At 37.0% G+C, this 22,856-nt stretch overlaps 1 protein-coding gene and 1 non-coding gene across 5 annotated transcripts in view; one reads left to right on the plus strand and one right to left on the minus strand.

Moving 5' to 3' along the window:
- Nucleotides 1–22,856, plus strand: part of CCDC171 (coiled-coil domain containing 171) — a 388,145-nt gene that overhangs the window by 132,526 nt on the left and 232,763 nt on the right. For 3 of the 4 annotated variants that reach the window (XM_066257293.1, XM_066257296.1, XM_066257295.1), the window contains 4 exons: nt 642–731; nt 1,746–1,946; nt 4,490–4,657; nt 6,191–6,379. In XM_066257293.1, the coding sequence (XP_066113390.1) occupies nt 642–731; nt 1,746–1,946; nt 4,490–4,657; nt 6,191–6,379 (648 nt within the window). The remainder of the gene's footprint in view (nt 1–641; nt 732–1,745; nt 1,947–4,489; nt 4,658–6,190; nt 6,380–22,856) is intronic. The other variant, XM_066257297.1, reaches the window with a different exon arrangement.
- Nucleotides 21,449–21,524, minus strand: TRNAD-GUC (transfer RNA aspartic acid (anticodon GUC)). The gene has a single exon. It is a non-coding gene; the product is annotated as a tRNA-Asp (tRNA).

Raw genomic sequence — 22,856 nt, forward strand, 5'->3', positions numbered from 1 at the left:
ACTCAGCAGGCTTTGGCTTAGTAATGTGCTTTGTTGTGAACCAGTGCCAGAGACAGCAGTGGGGAGACCAAGGGGGTGGCTGCAAAGAAAGCAAAAAGAGCAGTCTGACAGAAAGAAGAATGAACTGTCAAAGAAAATAAATCACACAGCGGAGCAGGACCAACTGATGACCTGCCACAAGCCTTCCCAGTAGGACTGCATGTGACCCACCCTGACGTTGTCATATGGAGTGAGAGACCTGTGAATCCCCTCATGATGTATAGAAAGAACACTCTTCCGCTCTGTCCTTTTTTCTTTCCTTGTAGATGCCACAACTTCTGGCATCTTGGTCCAGTAGGATTTTAAGAATAGAGTTATATTTGTTTACAATAGGAGTGAAATCCTTTGTCCAGACATCTGGTAAAAATATGGTAACATTACTAACATTTTAAGTTTGAATGTTTTCTTTTCTTTTTAGCCATGTGAGCTTGAAGTTACATAGTTAACCAAAAGATTTCTTTTTAAGACTCTTAAGTCTATTAAAAAATTTATATTAAGTAATTGCATAAAAACATTTAAAGATTAGCTTTCGAGTTATCCATCCTTGAAAAATAAATATAAAAAAGTTACTCATGTTTTTTGTTTGTTTGTTTTTTAATCAGCTAAACAGTGTGAATGATGCTAAGGAAAAGGCATCTAATGAACTTAATTCTACCAAACAGAAGATAGAATCTCACATTAAAAATATAAAGGTAAAAATTTATATCCTTTATAGGATTTTAAATATTTTTTTCCTTTTGTATTATGAAACAAATTAATTATTTAGGGAAACTTTTAAAGTAGAGGTATCTGAAAATATAGCTTCTTATTTCTTATTAAGTACAGTTAGATACAATTTTAATTTTTACTGTTGATCAAAGTAACAAGATGTTTTTTCATTAAAAAATACAACTGTATTAGAGATTGCGCTGGTTAATGGAAAAATTTATTTCCCAGACTTAATTATAATACCATAGATTCAAAACATGATTTAAGATTTAATGTCCACCCTTAGATACATACTATACATTTTACATAAGCACATCAGTATTTGGAGTCTGTTTTCATCATTTTAGGGTGGAGCCATTGTTTTTAGTACGTCATGCCTAGTAATGGGCTGAAACCACACTTGGCTCAGGTCCAGGAAAATATTTTATTTTCTGTGTTGCTTTTATGTACTACATTTTTGTAAAACTATACTGAAGCAACTATCAGAATTGCTCAGTATTGTTGAATTTTTTTGTGTTAGTTCATAATTGCATTTGTCTTTGATGTACTTCACAGACCTGAGGGTTAAGGAACAAGTAATTCAGCAGAATTTTATGCCACATATTTGAGATTTGTATTAGTATATGGAATGTCATGGAGAAGGAAATGTTCTTATACTAAATATAAGATTTATTCTTAAAATATGATTTAAATGCTATTTGAAATATGTGCTATCAAGTATTTTTTTATAGTGGGTTGAAAGAGCTTTTTGGCGTAAGCAATCTTATAATACATGTTTAAATGCTAAAACAACAAATTTTCCAATTTTGTAGATAAAATATTATATATAGACAATACATTCAATAAATTACCTTAATGTTTAGCGTTATAATCAAATCTTGCCTTTGTGATTCTTTTTTGTTAATGATTTGGAAGTCTTCGTTATGTATGTGATATTTGTGCCCCCACCCCTGTCCTGGCCAGCACTCATGCACCTCTGTTTTTGGTGTCTCCGACAGGACCTGCAGGATAAACTGGCTGATGCCAGCAAAGAGTTAAGTCACTTACGCACTAAGTGTGCAGATAGAGAGGCTCTGATCAGCACTTTAAAAGTGGAACTGCAGAATGTGCTGCACTGTTGGGAGAAAGAGAAGGCACAGGCAGCACAGTCTGAGTGTGAACTGCAGAAGCTCTCCCAGGCTTTCCGTAAGGACACCGAGGTACTGCCGAGACAAGACAACTGTCAGGAACGGCCTTGCACTGACCTGCTTTATAAATTTACATACTACTAAGAGAACACTCTTCTGCTCTGTGGCTACTGTTATTCTTACTTGGTTTAATTAAAAAAAATTTTTTTTTTCCTGAGCTATTTTGAAATATTCATGCTAGCTGCAGAGTCAGTCACTCCATTACTCTTGTGTCATCCTCTTTTGTGAGAGAAGTGATGTAGATTAACCCTTCTATCACTTGGACAACTGATCTTCTCTGTTTAGAACATTGTATCTCAAGTAACTAAGCTCCTAACAGTCCTTTCCAGGTTGGCCTGGTTGCTGATGACAAAATACTTCTTTTACTGTAATAGCTCAGTAGCTTGGCATGATAGAAAGAATATGTGTTTTGTAGTCAGAAAGAACTAGATTTGGATCCTGGTACTTCTGTTTACAAACTGTGACTATGGACAAGTCACACAGCTTAGTCTCTCCACATAGGAGTTTCCTTATTTGCAAAACAGGAATAATATCTCCTTTAATGGACAGTCTCCTTACTCTTTATATCGAAATTTAGAAAAATACAAATTCCACAAAACAAAAATTTTATTTGGATGCCCTAGAGAAGGGCCTATTTTTATTTATTAATGAGTTTTTAAAGTATAATGACAAAACTTTCATATTCTGTATGAGCTGTGTGAATGGAATCATCTTATATTTCTTTTACCCATGGGATATACAGCTAGTCTAGCCAGTGTGAAACTGGTTTATCTGAGTCGTCCTGCATATTGAGTTCATTACTCCAAGAGAGTAAAAAGGAAACATTCTTTCCCCTCTTCTTGCAGTCTGGGATTTAAATTGTGTCCACATGAAGGGGCTGGAATTGTTCTACACATCAGATAATGATTAAAGTGAAGGAAACTAGAAGGCTGACTATATTGTAAAGTCAGCATGTCTACAACAATGTGGTTGGGTTCAACATGTGTGAATTGATTTTGGATCTTGAGATTCTCTTTTCACGCCAAATGGATGATTATCATGCATGGTTTATCACAGCCCAAGCAAAAAGGACATAATGGTGACACAATAAATTATCTTTGAGGATGAACTCAGTGGCAAAATGTGCAGTGGAGAGGTTTTAGTGTCTGCATATTACATTTGCTTAGCTATATTTAGTAAGATTTTTATATATCTCAACCCAGTTGAAAATGCAAAAGACATCTTTAATTGCTTAGAAAAGAAAAAGGCATAGCATATTTATGAAGACTCTTCTGAGTTTATGATTTTAATTACATATTTAATTTTTTTGGCTTTTAAATAGTTTTATTTGGAAAAAAATAAGGTGGCATATAGAGAATTAAGATACATATTTTGATATTTATCAGAGAACTTTCCCCACAACTTTTAATTACAAACCTCTACATATGCTATATTCAGTTTTTCCTATTGATAAGATTAGAATTTTTATTTTTTGTTAAAATCTCTTTTTACAAATTTTCTTTTTCTGCTGATATATTTAAAAAACTTGAGGAGACTTATTTTATGTACATAAAATACTAATTTTGCAGTTTCACTGTTGCCTTACCTATACATTCTTTGGGACTGTATAGATGAAACACCTTATAAAGACAGCATTTTGAATTTTAGTAAGAAAACTCTCCTTGTGCGTTTAAGAGGGGATCAGCTTTTTATTGATTTTTATAGCATAATGTTTCTAGGTTAGTAAACAATGGATAGACTAGTGGTTGCAATGGCAGTATAATTTTAAAGAACTTTTTAAACATGTTTCTAATTGGTGGATTTAGGAAATATGTCTTGGGCAGGTCTGTCCTTTTTTTTTTGACCGTTACTTTGTAATGTTTAAACACCCTCAAATGTTCCTTGTGCCAAACACTATTATGAACTTATAAGTGGGGAAAACAAATGAGCTTATCTTCCATATCTTTCATATAACTGTCTGTTTTGCCCAAGGGGCTTGGGATAGATTTCCTGTAAGTGGTAAGTAAACTGGAATCTCGGGAGGAGGGGAGAGTGGAGTAATTCTGTACCTGGAAAGTACAGATATTGGTGTAACTTGTTCTTTGACAGAGCTGAGTAACACTCTTCTCTCTGTATTTTTTTTTTACTTAAAATAACACCTGTTTTAGCAAATGTAAATATGAAATTATAGAATTACCAGACAGACTTTCAGTTAGAGGAGCTCAGAAACAAGTTGTTATACCTCATGTTACAGCTGAGGAAGCTGAGGCATGAACATGCACTTACTGAGATATCACATGCTCGGCAGCAGCAGAGTGGGTGGGGGGTCAGAACACCAGTCTTCTGGCTCTCAACTTAGATTTTGGTTTTGATTACTAAATGTAAGCCAATCCCAGTTTCTTTCTTATGCTTAGTTTTGAATGTAAAAAGAAGTCACCAAAGTGACAGTATTCTGAGGCTTGAGTATTTCAATTCCTTTCCTGGTTTTTGAAATAAATTCTTTACCGTTTGTATTACGTGTTTTACTTCTCACAGTGTTTATATACTAGAGTTACTTCTCTATTTTTTGCTCACAGGAGAAGCTAACCTTCCTTCATACCTTGTATCAGCACTTGGTAGCAGGCTTTGTGCTCATAAAACAACCAGAAGGCATGCTGGATAAATTCTCTTGGTCTGAGCTTTGTGCAGTCTTGCAGGAGAATGTTGATGCCCTGATCGCAGACCTCAACAGGGCTAATGAGAAGGTAACTGTCCTCAGGCACCAGATACCTCTATTAAATTCAGTGACATTTGTCCACATCACAGTATCATTAAGAGGGGCTGACATTCATCTTATTTCAAAAAGAATTTGGATGTTAATAATTCAATACCATTAATTATGGCTTGTCTACAACTCAGTTTGATGCCATTGCTGTGGGCATGTAAATGTGACTGAAGTCTGTATGAAGTCTCTAAGCTCTACTTTCTGTGCAGGACATGCTAATACTACTAGCCAGTATTAGCCACAGGGACCTAATTAAAAGAAAATAAATTAATCTTACTGATGAAGCAATTCAAAGAACTTAGTCATTTACATTAATAAACCAACTCTTTATGTTAGCATAAAACAGAAACAAGATACAGGGATTCAAAACATGATCTTAACATTCTTGGCTTAGGAAATAATGAGGTGTTACTTTAAAAGCAGTTAAAAATTTTAAATTATGTTTGTAACATTTTTCAGATATAACAAACTGTGTATTACCAAACCCATTCAGTGCTTTAGATTGTATGAAGTATATATTGTAGGAAAAAACAGTAGACTTTTACAGTCCCTTTATCATTCGCAAGCTTAGAAATTCAGTCTTTCAAAAAAATTAAAAGCCTTTTGGTTATAGAAAATCAAAATGGCTTAGCAGATCAATATATGTCACCATTAAAGATATTGATTTTTATCCTGGGTCTATAGAACTGCTAAGAACTATGTTTATGTGGTCTAGTTTCCAGATCTTAGTTGCGACAACATTTGCTCTTAAGGGACATGAAAAGAAAAACTGTTCTCCAAAGTTTATTTTTAATCCTGGTCCAATTTTAGGGTGAGAGAGAGCATTTTGCCTGGTCTGAGTAGCTGACACTACTACCATCAGCATGAGAAGCAGGGTTGAGGAAATGAGAGATTAAATTGTGAGGCACAGATACTGGTCGTGATTGTGAATGTGTGTATCATGGGTTTGAATATGACTGATAGTTAAACTAAGTTCATGTGTAACCCTCTAAGATGGTGTTATGTTTTAACAGATTTTAATAGTTTCAAAACACATTAATTGTCATACATGTTTGATGATGAGAATTTTCTTTCTAATGTTTTGAATGTGAAATAAAAAGTGGGTGGAAAATTCTGCTTTATTATATGTAAAATGTTTGTAAATTTGTAACTTTCATTTAAATATTTTCTTTCCCATTGAGATACCTGAATAGCTTGAGCTTTGGATATAGAAGTAAGAATATTCTTCTTAGTTTTTTTTTTAGTATTTTAGTCTTAGAATGAGTACCTTTTTTTAGAGAAGAATAAAATAATTGTTATCTAAGTATACAAATGACACCATTTTCTATTAAAATACAATAATTTGCCCTACTAATTCCTATTTCATCATTTCTTTATCTTCACTTTAACTTACAATATTTATATGATCTTAAGGAATAAAATATATTAGAAAATTTTATATGCTTTTGGAGGAGGTGATACATAGAAATGGTTTCTCAACATAGCCTATTCTCTGCTGCATTTCCCCACTTAGATAAGTCATCTAGAGTATATCTGTAAAAACAAGTCAGATACGATGAGAGAGCTTCAACAGACCCAGGAAGACACCTTCAACAAAGTGGCAGAGCAGATCAAAGCCCAGGAGAGCTGCTGGCACAAACAAAAGAAGGAGCTGGAGCTGCAGTACTCGGAGCTCCTCCTGGAGGTGCAGAAGAGAGCACAGGTAGACCTTCTACAAAGCTTTAAAAGATAGATGCTCTGTCTTTATTTCAAAGTAGTACCATTGCAGTTCCAAACTTTTTGAATGCCACATAGAACTTGTTAGGCACCAGTGATACATCTGACCACAAAAACATACCCACATACACATGAACGGATATGTGTTGTGTGTGTGTGGGTATTAAAGATTGTCTTTCACTCAATTTTCGAAGTAGCTGGATTTCTGGTTAAAATATCTCAGAATGCATTGATCAGTTAAATGCTAAAATTGTATTTCCTTTATTTAAGCAGTTTGATAAAATATTGTCAGTTTTAGTATAGGTTTTTTTTTTTTATCCAGTTTACTCCACTTGTACAGGGTTCCTATGTCAACCCTAATTTTAATTAATTTGGGTTTGACATGTGTTATACCTATTAACATTGCATAAGAACTGGAGTTATAGTTGTAGACCCTGCAGCAAAGTAATTGACTGTGAGACGTATTATGTCTTTTATGTTGGATTCCATTGAGAACAGAAGTTATGGGTAGTTAACCTAACCATATTTTTTCCTACACAAATTTTTCTCAGCATAATTTATATTGTAAACTGTCATTTCTGCCCAATCAGGAATAACATACGGTAGTATATATGTTTTTTTCATATTGAATTTAATAATAGGTTCCTTGTTCTTAAAATAGGAGACTTAGGAACCAGAAGGCTGTATATTCTTCTCCTGCTTGAGTTAGTATTTAATCTCTTATTTGGTCCATTCATGTGTATATTGGCTAATATAATTAAAAAAGAAACTATATATTCTTATTTGCCAATAAACAGTTTTGGATTCCTTAAAATAAGACCATTCTGTTTTCCAAACTTAAGGGGCCTATGTGAACTTATGCCTTTCTCTATGAATTTAGATGAGTTAATACACTCTCTTAAAGTAGCCATTTGTTCATTATTGAAGGGTGCCTTGTGATATGCCTTGCATTTCTACTACTGAAATAAAAGACCTAAACAATAAATTTTTAAAGAAGTAACGTTGACATACGGTGAAGTGAACAAGTCTTGCATGTACAATTTAATGTTTTTATCAATGAAAACACTCAAGTGACTGTCACCTCACTTAAGATTGAACACATTTTCATTATCCTAGAAAGTTTCATGTCCGCTTCCAGTTAGTTTCCACTCCCCATAGGCAACCATTGTTCTGATGTCTATCATCATAGATTTCCCTTACCTGTTCTTGAATGTCCTCTCAAAGGAGTCATTCAGTAGGTAGTCTTTCATAGTTGGCTTATTTCACTCACATGTTTTTGATATTCATCCAAGTTGTTGGGTGTATTTTTTTATTCATGCTTTTTTTATTTCATTTTATAATTACACTATAATTTGATAGATTGTGAGTTGATGGACATTTGAGTTGTTTTCAGTTTTGGCTATTGTAAATAAAATTGCTACAAACATTACTGTATAAGTGTTTGCTTACAGATATTTTGATTTCTCTTGGTTAAAAGTATATCATAGGATAGGTATATGTTTATAAAAATCTGTCAGTTTTTTCTAAAATGGTTTTATCATTTTATATTTCTACCATCAATAGATACATTTCCATTGTTTTACATCTTCTGCAACATTTGCTATTGTCTATCTTTCAAATTTTAGCCACTCTAGTTATTTTAAAGTGGTATTTTATTGTGGTTTTAATTCACATTTTCTTGGTGATTAATGATGTTTTACATTTTCTTGTACTAATGGCCATTCAGATATCTTATTTTATGAACTATCTCTTCAAGTATCTGCCCATTTAAAAATGTGGCTTGTTTGTGTTTTTATTATAGATCTGTAAGAGTTCTTTACAAATCCTTTTCATATATATGTATCACAGATATTTTCTTTCAGTTGCTCACATTTCATTAAATTTTTACAAAATTTATTGATTTTAGAGAAAGAGGAAGGGAGAGAGGAAGACAGAAACATCAATCTGTTCTTTTTTTAAAAATAAATTTTTATTAATGTTAATGGTGTGACATCAATGAATCAGGGAACATATATTCAAAGAAAACATGTCCAGGTTATCTTGAAATTAAATTATGTTGCATACCCATCACCCAAAGTCAGATTGTCCTCTGTCACTCTCCATCTAGTTTTCTTTGTGCCCCTCCCCCTCTCACTTCCCCTATCACTCCCTCCCTCCCATCCCCCCTTCCCCCACCCCTGGTAACCACCACACTCTTGTCCATGTCTCTTAGTCTCATTTTTATGTCCCACCAATGTATGGAATCATGTAGTTCTTGTTTTTTTCTGATTTACTTATTTCACTCCATATAATGTTATCAAGATCCCACCATTTTGTTGTAAATGATCCGATGTCATAATTTCTTATGGCTGAGTAGTATTCCATAGTATATATGTGCCACATCTTCTTTATCCAGTCTTCTGTTGAAGGGCTTTTTGGTTGTTTCCATGTCTTGGCCACTGTGAACAATGCTGCAGTGAACATGGGGCTACCAGTGTCTTTACGTATCAATATTTCTGAGTTTTTGGGGTATATACCCAGTAGGGGGATCGCTGGGTCATAAAGTAGTTCTGTTTTCAGTTTTTTGAGGAACCACCATACTTTCTTCCATAATGGTTGTACTACTTTACATTCCCACCAACAGTGGATGAGGGTTCCTTTTTCTCCACAGCCTCTCCAACATTTGCTATTACCTGTCTTGCTGATAATAGCTAATCTAACACGTGAGAGGTGGTATCTCATTGTAGTTTTGATTTGCATTTCTCTAGTAACTAATGAAGATGAGCATCTTTTCGTTTATCTGTTGGCCATTTGTATTTCTTCCTGGGAGAAGTGTCTGCTCATGTCCTCTTCCCATTTTTAAATTGGATTGTTTGTTTGTTGTTGAGTTTTATGAGTTCTTTGTATATTTTGGATATTAGGCCCTTATCTGAGCTGTTGTTTGAAAAATATCATTTCCCATTTAGATGGCTGTCTGTTTATTTTGTTGTCAGTTTCTCTTGCTGAGCAAAAACTTTTTAGTCTGATGTAGTCCCATTTATTTATCTTTGCCTTCACTTCTCTTGCCTTTGGAGTCAAATTCATAAAATGCTCCTTAAAACCCAGGTTCATGAGTTTAGTACCTATGTCTTCTTCTATGTACTTTATTGTTTCAGGTCTTATATTTAGGTCTTTGATCCATTTTGAGTTAATTTTAGTACACGGGGACAGGCTGTAGTCGAATTTCATTCTTTTGCATGTGGCTTTCCAGTTTTCCCAGCACCATTTGTTTAAGAGGCTTTCTTTTCTCCATTGTGTGTTGTTGGCCCCTTTATCAAAAATTATTTGACCATATATATGTGGTTTTATTTCTGGACTTTCTATTCTGTTCCATTGGTCTGAGTGTCTATTTTTCTGCCAATACCATGCTGTTTTGATTGTCGTGGCTCTATAATATAGTTTGAAGTCAGATATTGTAATGCCCTCAGCTTCATTCTTTTTCCTTAGGATTGCTTTGACTATTTGGGGGTTTTTATAGTTCCATATAAATCTGATGATTTTTTGCTCCATTTCTTTAAAAAATGTCATAGGAATTTTGATGGGAATTGCATTAAATTTATAAATTGCTTTGGGTAATATGGCCATTTTGATTATTTTATTCTTCCTATCCAAGAACAAGGAATATTTTTCCATCTTATTGTATCTTTTTCGATTTCCTTTAACAGTGCTTTGTAGTTTTTGTTATATAGGTCCTGTACATTCTTTGTTATGTTTATTCCTAGGTATTTTATTTTTTTGTTGCAATCGTGAAGGATTATTTTTTTGAGTTCGTTTTCTAATATTTCATTGTTGGCATATAGAAAGGCTATGGACTTTTGTATGTTAATTTTGTATCCTGCAACCTTACTGTATTGATTTATTGTTTCTAGTAATATTTGTGGAGTCTTTGGGGGTTTTCGATGTATAGGATCATATCATCTGCAAAAACTGATACCTTTACTTCTTCTTTTCTGATGTGCATGCCTCTTTTTCTTTTTCTTGTCTGATTGCTCTGGCCAGAACTTCTAGCACCACGTTAAATAAGAGTGGAGAGAGAGGACAACCCTGTCTTGTTCCTGATTTAAGGGGGGAAGTCCTCAGTTTTATACCATTTAATATGATGTTGGCTGATGGTTTATCATATATGGCCTTTATCATGTTGAGATATTTTCCTTCTATACCCATTTTGTTGAGTGTCTTAAACATAAAGTTGTGTTGTGTTTTATTGAATGCCTTTTCTGCATCTATTGATAAGATCATGTGGTTTTTGTTCTTTGTTTTGTTGATATGGTGTTTTCCGTATGTTGAACCATTCTTGAGATTCTGGGATGAATCCCACTTGATCATGATGTATTATTTTTTTAATATGTTGTTGTATTTGTATTGCCAGTATTTTGTTTATTATTTTAGCATCTGTATTCATTAGAGATATTGGTCTGTAATTTTCTTTTTTTGTGCCGTCCTTGCCAGGTTTTGGTATGAGGGTTATGTTGGCCTCATAAAATGTGTTTGGAAGTATTGCTTCTTCTTCAATTTTTTGGAAGACTTTGGGTAGGATAGGAACCAAGTCTTCTTTGAATATTTGATAGAATTCACTAGTATAACCGTCTGGGCCTGGACTTCTATTTTTGGGGAGGTTTTTTAATAGTTTTTTCTATTTCCTCCCTGCTAATTGGTCTGTTTAGGCTTTCTGCTTTATCATGACTCAGTGTAGGAAGGTTGTATTGTTCTAGGAATTTATCTATTTCTTCTAGATTGTTGAATTTGGTGGCATATAGTTTTTCGTAGTATTCTACAATAATTCTTTGTATATCTCTGATGTCTGTGGTGATTTCTCCTCTTTCATTTTGGATTTTGTTTATATGAGTCCTTTCTTTCTCTTTTTTCCTTGGTGAGTCTTGCCAAGGGTTTGTCAATTTTGTTGATCTTTTCAAAGAACCAGCTCCTTGTTTTATTAATTTTTTCTATAGTTTTTCTGTTCTCTATTTCATTTATTTCTGCTCTGATTTTTATTATTTCCTTTCTTTGGCTGGTTTTGGGTTGTCTTTGTTCTTCTTTTTCTAGTTCCTTATGATGTGAAGTTAAGTGGTTCACTTGGGCTCTCTCTTGTTTGTTCATATAGGCCTGAAGTGATAGGAACTTCCCTCTTATCACTGCTTTTGCTGCATCCCAGAGATTCTGATATGTCGTATTGTCATTTTCATTTGTCTGTATGTATCTTTTGATCTCTGCGCTTATTTCTTCTTTGACCTATTTATTTTTTAAAAGTATGTTGTTTACTTTCCACATTTTTGTGGGTTTTTTTCCTCTTTTTGCAGTTGAATTCTAGTTTCAAGGCTTTATGATCAGAAAATATGCTTGGTACAATTTCAGTTTTTCTGAATTGGCTGATGTTATTTTTGTGGCCCAACATATGGTCAATTCTTGAGAATGTTCCATGTACACTAGAGAAAAATGTATACTCTGTTGCTTTGGGATGAAGTGTCCTGTAAATGTCTATCATATCCAGGTGCTCTAGTGTTTTGTTTAAGGCCAATATATCTTTATTGATTTTCTGTTTGGATGAACGATCTAGAGCCATTAGCCGTGTATTGAGGTCTCCAAGTATGATTGTATTTTTGTCAGTTTTTGTTTTTAGGTCAATAAGTAGCTGTCTTATATATTTTGTTGCTCCTTGGTTTGGTGCATATATATTAAAGATTGTTAGTCTTCTTGATTCAGTATCCCCTTTATCATTATGAAATGACCATTTTGTCTCTGAGTACTTTTTCTGTCTTGTAGTCAGCATTATTAGATATGAGTATTGCTACACCTGCTTTTTTTTCTATGTTATTTGCTTGGAGTATTGTTTTTTAGGCTTTCACTTTGAATTTGTTTTTATCCTTGTTGCTTAGATGTGTTTTTTGTAGGCAACATACAGCTGGATTTTCTTTTTTTTTTTTAAATTTATTTTTTTACAGAGACAGAGAGTCAGAGGGATAGACAAGGACAGACAGACAGGAATGGAGACAGATGAGAAGCATTAATTGTTAGTTTTTCGTTGCACCTTGCAACTTCTTAGTTGTTCATTGATTGCTTTCTCTTATGTGCCTTGACCGCGGGCCTTCAGCAGACTGAGTAACCCCTTGCTGGAGCCAGCGAACCTGGGTCCAAGCTAGTGAGCTTTTGCTCAAGCCAGATGAGCCCGCGCTCAAGCTGGCGACCTCAGGGTCTTGAACCTGGGTCCTTCCACATCCCAGTCCAACGCTCTATCCACTACACCACCGCCTGGTCAGGCGGATTTTCTTTTTTAATCCATTCTGCTACTCTGTGTCTTTTTATTGGTGAGTTTAATCCATTTACAAATAGTGTAATTATTGACACTTGTGGGTTCCCTATTGCCATTTTATAAATTGCTTTCTGTTAGTTTTGTATCTTGTTTGATTCTTCTCTTTTGTTTTTCTATTATTTGTTTTTGTTTGTTTGTATTCCATACTTCTTTCCTCTGTTGCTACCTTTATTAAGTCATATGCTTCTGTGGTGGTTTTTTCAAGGGTGGTTACCATTAAGTAATAAAAAGGGTACCTACCATATTTATTGTAGTACCCTATCTTATGAGTGTTTCTGCACTCCATCATCCTTTGCTACTGTTAATCTCCGTCCTCTCCCCTTTTTTTTGCTTTTGTTGTCACAGTTTAAATTTGGTTTTATTGTGTTCTTGGTGGGGCTTTTATTTGTGTTTTTGTTTTGTTTTGTTCTTTGAATTTGGTTGGAAAATCCCATTTAGTATTTCCTGGAGTGGTGGTTTTCTGATGATAAATTCCCTCATCTTTTCTGTATTTGTGAATGTTTTTATTTCTCTTTCGTATTTGAAGGATGGATAACTTTGATGGGTATAGTATTCTTGGCTGAAAGTTCCTCTCTTTCAGGGCTTTAAATATTGGGGTCCACTCTCTTCTAGCTTGTAGAGTTTCTGCTGAGAAATCTGATGATAATCTAATTGGCTTTCCTTTATATGTTGTATTCTTTTTTTCCCTGGCTGCCTTGAGAATTTTTTCTTTGTCGTTGGTTTGTGCCATTTTCATTATGATGTGCCTTGGAGTAGGTTTGTTGTTGTTAAGAAAACTCGGTGTTTTGTTTGCTTCTTGAATTTGAGGCTTTAGTTCTTTCCACAGGCTTGGGAAGTTCTCGTCTATTATTTGTTTGAATATATTCTCCATTCCATTTTCTCTCTCTTCTCCCTCTGATATACCTATTATTCTTATGTTATTCTTTTTGATGGAGTCAGACAATTCCTCTAGGGCTTTCTTTTTTTTTTTTAATTTTTGAGTTTCTCTCTTCTTCTCTCTGTTGTGCCTGAAGTTGCTTGTCTTCTTTATCACTAATCCTACCTTCTATCTGGCCTGTTCTATTAGCTAAGCTTGTTACCTTGTTTTTTAGTTCATGAATTGAGTTTTTCATATCTGTTTGATTTGTTTTTATAGTTTCAATTTCCTTGGTAATGTATTTTTTGTGTTCGTTGAGTTGTTTTCTGAGCTCCCTAAATTGCCTTTCTGTGTTTTCTTGTATATCTCTGAGTATTTTTAGGATTTCTATTTTAAATTCTCTGTCATTTAGCTCCAAGGTTTCCAATATATTAAATTTTTTCTCCATAGATTTTTCCACATCTATCTGTGCTACTTCTCTATCTTTTGTATCCATGATATTCGATTTCCTTTTTTTTAATGGCATCTGAGGGTGGTCTTGTTGATAGTACTTTGCCTTCAGTGTATAGAACTCCTGACGGTCCAAGGATAGATTTTTCTGTCTCTGGTAGATGAACTTGTTGCAATTTGGGGAGATTTGTCTGTCGCGCTCCTCACGGCTCCATTTCTCTGACGTCACTTCATCAATGTGTTCTTATATGTGCCCAGCCAGGGATCAAACTCGCAACTTTTGTGTATTGGCATAATGCTCTGAGCTGTTTGGTCAGGACACTCACTTTTCAATTTCATTTTTTAATGTTTCTTTTGATAATCATAAGTTTTAAAATATTGATGAAGTTTTAGTTATAAATCTTTTTCTCTCTTGGGTATGTATTTATTTTTTCCTTGAGTATTATTTATTTTTATGTGCTTAATAATCTTCCTATATCCCAAGGTTGTAAAGATAATCTGTTATTTCTTCTAGAAGTTTTACAAACTTAGCTTTTATGTTTAGGTCTGTGATCCATCTCAAATTAATTTCTGTGAGTGATGTTAGGTAGAGGCCTTGGCCTCATTTTCACCCTGCATTTACTGTTTCCACACAATTTGTTCAAGACTTTACTTCTCTCATTGGATAGCTTCCTTCCCTTTGTGAAAAAACAACTGACCAAGAAGGGAATGACAGGTTTGTTGTCTATTTCTACAGTTTTGCCTTTTCCAGGATGTCGTATATATGGAATTATGCAGCATGCAGCCATTTGAATATGACTTTTTTCACTAAGAAAAATATACTGGGGATTCATTAATGTTGATATGTTTACCAGTAGTTTGTTCATTTTTTATTGCTGACACTCTGTTGTAGGGATGTACCACTGTTTGTTTATCCACATTCTTGCTGATGTCCTTTGAGTTGTTTTTATTTTTGGCAGTTTAAACATTCATGGATAAATTTTTGTGTAATTGTAAGTTTTCATTTCTCTTGGATAAATAGTTGGGAATCTGATTTTGGGATTATATGGGAAGTATATATTTAGGTTTATAAGAAACAATTATTAAATTTTTTCCAAAGTGGCTATACCATTTTGCATTCTTACTAGCAGTGTAAGAGAGTCCTAATTGCTCTGCATGTGTGCCAGCATATGGTTTCATCATTTTCCTTTCTTTTTAAACAAATAGGAGTGTAGTGGTATGTCACTGTGTTTTTAATTTACATTTTCCCTAATGAGTAATAATGTCAAACATTTTTTTCATGTGCTTATTTTCCATCTATATGTTTTTATGGTAAATTAACTACTCATATTTTGATCAGTTTAATTGGATTGCTTGTTTCCTTATTGCTGTATTTTAAGAGTAGTTTACATAGTCTGGATACAAGTCATTTGTCAGACATATGATCTTGCAAGTATTTTCTTACATTCTCTTAACATTAATTATGCAGAGATATTGTTTTATATGTTTATTTTTTTTTATTTTTTATTTTTTTGTATTTTTCCGAAGCTGGAAACGGGGAGAGACAGTCAGACAGACTCCCGCATGCGCCTGACTGGGATCCACCTGGCACGCCCACCAGGGGCGACGCTTTGCCCACCAGGGGGCGATGCTCTGCCCCTCCGGGGCGTCGCTCTGTTGCGACCAGAGCCACTCTAGCGCCTGGGGCAGAGGCCAAGGAGCCATCCCCAGCACCCGGGCCATCTTTGCTCCAATGGAGCCTCACTGCGGGAGGGGAAGAGAGAGACAGAGAGGAAGGAGAGGGGGAGGGGTGGAGAAGCAGATGGGCACTTCTCCTGTGTGCCCTGGCTGGGAATTGAACCCGGGACCCCTTGCACGCCAGGCCGACGCTCTACCACTGAGCCAACTGGCCAGGGCTGTTTTATATGTTTATAAATCCAGTTTATAAATTTTTTTTCTGGGTATGTTTTTGGTGTCATATCTAAGAATTCTGCTTAGAACACAGTCACTAAGATGTTCTCTTATTTTTTTTAGATGTTTTATAATTTTATATTTTACATATTGGTCTCTGATCTGTTTTAAGTTAATTTTTTAAAAGGTGTAAGGTATGAGTTGATGTGCAGCTTTTTTTTTTTTTTGCATATGGATGTCCCATTATTCTAGTACTATTTGTTGAAAAGGCTATCCTTTTCTATTTGCACCTTTGTCTGAAATCAATTTACTATATTTGTGAGTCTATTTCTGGACTTTCTCATCTCTTCCATTTGTTTATTTTGCCAGTTCTTTTATTCAATAATACAGTGATTTGATTACTGTAGCTTTTCAATAAGTCTTGAAATCAGGTCATGTGAGTCTTCCAACTTCATTTTTTATTAGTGTTTTCAACTCATTTCTTTTATTCTAAATCTGCAGAAAGGCATAGCAATTTTTTTTTTGTATTTTTCTGAAGCTGGAAACGGGGAGAGACAGTCAGACTCCCGCATTCGCCCGACTGGGATCCACCCAGCACGCCCACCAGGGGACGACGCTCTTCCCACCAGGGGGCGATGCTCTGCCCCTCCGGGGCGTCGCTCTGCCGTGACCAGAGCCACTCTAGCGCCTGGGGCAGAGGCCAAGGAGCCATCCCCAGCGCCCAGGCCATCTTTGCTCAAATGGAGCCTTGCTGCGGGAGGGGAAGAGAAAGACAGAGAGGAAGGAGAGGGTGAGGGGTGGAGAAGCAGATGGGCGCCTCTCCTGTGTGCCCTGGCCGGGAATTGAACCTGGGACTTCTGCATGCCAGGCCGACGCTCTACCACTGAGCCAACCGGCCAGGGCCTAGCAATTTACTTTCTGAAGTAAAGGAGTCACTCATCACAAATATATATATATATTTTTTATTTAAGAAATTAAATTTGTTCCTGGCTGGTTGGCTCAGTGGTAGAATAGCCTGGTGTGTGGATTTCCCAGGTTCAGTTCTGGTCAGGACACAGGAGAAGCTACTGTTTTCTTTTTCTTTTTTTGTATTTTTCTGAAGCTGGAAATGGGGTGGCAGTCAGACAGACTCCCGCATGTGCCCGACCGGGATCCACCTGGCACGCCCACCAGGGGGCGATGCTCTGCCCATCCGGGGCATCACTCCGTCGCGACCAGAGCCACTCTACCACCTGGGGCAGAGGCCAAGGAGCCATCCCCAGCGCCCGGGCCATCTTTTGCTCCAGTGGAGTCTGGGCTGTGGGAGGGGAAGAGAGAGACAGAGAGGAAGGAGAGGGGGAGGGCTGGAGAAGCAGATGGGCGCCTCTCCTGTGTGCCCTGGCCGGGAATCGAACCCGGGACTTCTGCATGCCAGGCCGATGCTCTACCACTGAGCCAACCGGCCAGGGCCAGAAGCTACTGTTTTCTTTGCCCCTCCTCCTTCCTTTTCTCTTTCTTCCCCCTTCCTACAGCCATGGTTCCATTTGTTTGAGCGAGTTAGCTCTAGGCACTGAGGATGACTCCAATGGCCTCTGCCTCAGGTGCTAAAATTAGCTTGGTTGCCAAGCAATGGAGCAATGACCCGATGGCAGAATATCACCCCATTGGGGGCTTACTGGGTGGATCCCTGTCAGGGTGTATGTGCGAGTTTGTCTTTCTGCCTCCCCTGCTCTCACTTCATTAAAAAAATTCAGTTTAATGGGGTGACATTGATCAATAAGAGTACATAGGTTTGTTTTTTCTTTTGTATTTTTCTGAAGTGAGAAGCAGGGAGGCATAGAGATAGACTTCTGCATGTGCCCTACCGGGATCCACCTGGCATGTCCAGTAGGGGGCAATACTCTGCCCATCTGGGGCATTGCTTCATTGCAGTCAGGGCCTTTCTAGTGTTTGAGGCGAAGGCTGTGGAGCCATCCTCAGCGCCTGGGCCAAGTTTGTTCAAATGGAGCCTTGGCTGTGGGAAGAGAAGAGAGAAATAGAGAGAAAGGAGAGAGGGAAGGGTAGAGAAGCAGATAGGCACTTCTCCTGTGTGCCCTGGCTGGGAATTGAACCTGTGACTTCCGCACGCCAGACTGACGCTCTACCAATGAGCCAACTGACCAGGACCAAGAGTACATAGGTTTTATGTGAACATCTCTATAGCATTTGAACTGTTGATTGTGCCATGTGCCTATCTCCCAAAGTCAAATCATTTTATGTCATTGTATATTTGTCCCTCTATACCGCATTCCCCCTGACGCCCCTTACTCTAACTACTTCACTTTTATCTATGACCTGGATTCTCAGTTTTTTTTTTTTGTTTTTTTTTTCATTTTTCTGAAGCTGGAAACAGGGAGAGACAGTCAGACAGACTCCCGCATGCGCCCGACCGGGATCCACCCGGCACGCCCACCAGGGGCGACGCTCTGCCCACCAGGGGGCGATGCTCTGCCCATCCTGGGCGTCGCCATGTTGCGACCAGAGCCACTCTAGCGCCTGAGGCAGAGGCCACAGAGCCATCCCCAGCGCCCAGGCCATCTTTGCTCCAATGGAGCCTCGGCTGCGGGAGGGGAGGAGAGAGACAGAGAGGAAAGCGCGGCGGAGGGGTGGAGAAGCAAATGGGCGCTTCTCCTGTGTGCCCTGGCCGGAATCGAACCCGGGTCCTCCGCACGCTAGGCCGACGCTCTACTGCTGAGCCAACCGGCCAGGGCCTGGATTCTCAGTTTTATATCCCACCTATGTGTGAAATCATATTGTTCTTAGCTTTTTCTCATTTACCTATTTTGCTCAGTAACTGTTCTCAAGGTACATACTTATTGTTGTAAATGGCAATATATCATCATTTCTTATGGCTGAGTAGTATTCCATTGTGTATATGTGCCACATCTTCTTTATCTGATCCTCTATTGAGAGACACTTTGGTTGTTTCCATGTTTTAGCCACCGTGAATAATGCTGGGATGAACTACAGTTTGTCTCCATGCACAAAAATTAATTCAAAGTGGATCAAAGACCTAAATATAAGATCTGAAACAATAAATTACATAAAAGAAAACATAGGTACTAAATTTATGGAGCTTGGCCTTAGAGAATATTCATGAATTTGACCCCAAAGGCAAGGGAAGTAAAAGCAAAAATAAATAAATGGGGCTATATCTAACTAAAAAGATTCTGCACAGCAAAAGAAAACAACAACAAAACAAAAGGTTAGCCAACCAAATGGTAGATGATATGCACAAACAACAGCTCTGATAGGGGGTAATATCCAAAATATATAAAGGACTTGCCAAAATCAGCAACAAACAAGCAAACAATTTAATTTAAAAAATGGGGAGATAGCCTGAGCTTTGGTTGCGCAGTGGATCAAGCGTTGATTTGGAACACTGAGGTTGTCGGTTTGAAACCCTCGGTTTGCCTGGTCAAGGCACATACAGGAGTTGATGCTTCCCGCTCCTCCCTCATCTTCTCTCTCTATCTCTGTCTCTCCCCTCTCTAAAAATGAATAAAAAAAATAAATAAATAATGAGGAGAGGACCTGAACAGGCACTTCTCCCAAGAATGCAAATGACCAACAGATACATGAAAAGATATTTGTCTCTGCTATCTATTCAAGAAATGCAAATCAAAACTAAAATGAGATACCACCTCACACCTGTTAGATTGGCTGTTGTCAACAAGATAGGTAATAACAAGTATTGGAGAAGCTGTGGATAAAAAGGAACCTTCATTCACTGCTAGTGAGAATGTAAACTGATACAGGTATTATGGAAGACAGTTGTGGTGGTTTTTCAAAAAATTAAGAAGAGAATTACCACGTGGCCTAGCAATCCCTCTACTGGGTAGCCATTCAAAAAACTTGAAAATACTGATATGCAAAGACACGAGCACTTCCATGTTCATCATAGCATTATTCACGGTAGCCAAGACAAATATTTGTTTTTTAAAAGAAGCTCTCACTGAAGGCTTTTCTCTGAGGAATGTGTAATATCCTAGGCTTTGATCCAAGGATATGCAAATTAAAAGTATCATTTTCATTATTCCTAAACGCACATTGATATTATATATTGTCATGTAGCCTATATTACTTACATACATATTTGAATTTTCAAAAAAATATAATTGAATACATTGCAGCAATTCAATTTGATTTTATTTTTGGTTAACTGCCATTATAATGTATATTACAGGATCTGTAAATTTTATTTTAGGAAATTTGTTATGATAAATTCTGTATTTCTACTTTTCCCTCCAAAGCTGTAATGCAGGTAACAATATTTGAATTATATAGTGTTTAATGCATTTTCAAAAATTATGTTGATAAAGTCATGAGGAGGGAAATGCACAGTGTTTGCATAGGACTGTGGGTTGTGGAGGGTGTTTGGTGTCAGATGAACATAGTCATTGATAGAGACCATCTGCTGGAAACCAAATGACTTATCCACAGAGCCCTGTGTTTAATGTTTGGTATTGTAAAGAAGTGGTTAGTAAAAGTTAAATAAAAAACAAATTTTGGTTTGAGTTGCTTTTATCTGAAAAACTGTAGTAGAGCTATTTGGAAGATGTTTGAATGTGTAAGCTTTAAAACAATTAGTGGAAATGCTATTAGATAAATGAAACTAGCAGAACGGGAAGTTTGATTTTAGCATCACATGTTTGTAGCATTAGGTAAAATGTGCAAGCCACATGGTTGAGTGATCCTTGAATTTAAATGCTTTTGGAGCCATCATGTAAAGATATCTCGAGCATCCATGCCTGCTGAAGAATCTGGGCTCAGTGCCACACTGCATTCCACTCACTAGTTGGTTTTGTAGTCTTGGTATATATGTTCTTATTATTTTCTACTTGAAAAATGAAATTCCTGGAACAAGAACTTCTTTTTAGAAATAAAGATTTTTCACTATCAGTTAATTATAATTAAGCCTTGATATAATGTTTATTGTAAACATTTTAGTAAAATCAAGTGAGTTTAGAATGGAGAAAAAAATAAAAGAAATTCAGATTTATCATACTATATTGCATTTTATTTCTCATATATCCTGATTTTAAGAGTGCTTTTGGCAAGAATCTGGGTTAGTCATAAAACTGTTATTAGATGTTGAAACTTTTAATTGAATCCAACACTATTCAGGGATAAAGTGCAGCTTGTTTATATTGTTAGAGGTGGTAGGTATACATTGCTGCCTGAAATAATTCACGGGAATTAGACATAATCCTGTAGACATCATGGTGTTTTTTTTTGCATTTTTCTGAAGCTGGAAATGGGGAGGCAGTCAGACTCCCGCATGCGCCCGACCGGGCTCCACCCGGCATGCCCACCAGGGGGCGATGCTCTGCCCCTCTGGGACATTGCTCTGTTGCATCCAGAGCCATTCTAGCACCTGAGGCAGAGGCCTCATAGCCATCCTCAGCGCCCAGGCCATCTTTGCTCCAATGGAGCCTCAGCTTGGGAGGGGAAGAGAGAGACAGAGAGGAAGGAGAGGGGGAGGGGTGGAGAAGCAGATGGGCGCTTCTCCTGTGTGCCCTGGCTGGGAATCGAACCCGGGACTCCTGCATGACAGGCCAACGCTCTACCACTGAGCTAACCGGCCAGGGCCGACATCATGTTTTGATGGAGTGTGAGTGGGCACTTCTAATAAAATATTAGAAAGTCCTCTGACTACTTTTCAAATAATTGCTCTAGAAAATTTTTTAATAACAATTTTGTTCAGTTTACATAATGTGTGATAGATTTTTTCAGTGCTTTTGCATACCTTGCATGCCTCCTTTTAGTGGATCTGTGCAACAACCATGTGAAATAAGCATCATTTCTACAATATACAGTGTGTCCGTAAAGTCATGGTGCACTTTTGACCGATCACAGGAAAGCAACAAAAGATGATAGAAATGTGAAATCTGCACCAAATAAAAGGAAAAGTCTCCCAGTTTCATACCTATTCAGTGCAGTTCGATGTGGGCTCACGCACAGATTTTTTAGGGCTCCTTAGGCAGCTATCCCGTATAGCCTCTACAGACTCGTCACTGACTGATGGCCTACCAGAACGGGGTTTCTCCACCAAACTGCCGGTTTCCTTCAACTGCTTATCCCACCGAGTAATGTTATTCCTATGTGGTGGTGCTTTGTTATAAACGCGCCGACATTCACATTGCACTTTCGTCACGGATTCGAATTTAGCGAGCTACAAAAATTTCCTCTTTACCGTCCACATCTGGGCTGGCATGGCCGTGGGCTGTTCCGCTGTATATGTGGTGTTACGTCATCATCTGTGCATGAGCACATGCTGCTACATCATCCTACAGAAACTGGGAGGGTTTTCCTTTTATTTGATGCAGATTTCACATTTCTACCGTCTTTTGTTGCTTTCCTGTGACCGGTCAAAAGTGCACCATGACTTTATGGACACAAGGTATTACAAATGTGGAAACCAAAGGTCAGAGAACCAATACCACATATTTGAATAATGAGGAAGTTCTAGGGATGGGATTAGAATAAAGATAGCAGATGTGAAATGTTTAGCACCTTTTTTAGCATTTAGAAATTGCAAAGTGAATATAATGTGCTTTTTAATACATACATTATCTTCATCCTTAATTTTTTTTGCTTTATACAACACTTTTTTAGAAACATATACTATTTTTCTATATTAAGTAATATCTCAAAATAGGTCTAGTGACAATTCATTTTCATATTTCTTGAACTTATATTTCTGAGTGATTCTTTAATTTTTTTTTTTTTTTTTTTAGATTTTATTTATTCATTATAGAGAGGAGAGAGAGAGAGAGAGAGAGAAGGGGGAGGAGCAGGAAGCATCAACTCCCATATGCGCCTTGACCAGGCAAGCCCAGGGTTTCGAACCGGCAACCTCAGTGTTTCCAGGTTGACGCTTTATCCACTGCGCCACCACAGGTCAGGCTTCTGAGTGATTCT

The sequence above is a fragment of the Saccopteryx bilineata genome, chromosome 2, assembly GCF_036850765.1.
Source record: "Saccopteryx bilineata isolate mSacBil1 chromosome 2, mSacBil1_pri_phased_curated, whole genome shotgun sequence".
Taxonomy (NCBI): Eukaryota; Metazoa; Chordata; class Mammalia; order Chiroptera; family Emballonuridae; genus Saccopteryx; species Saccopteryx bilineata.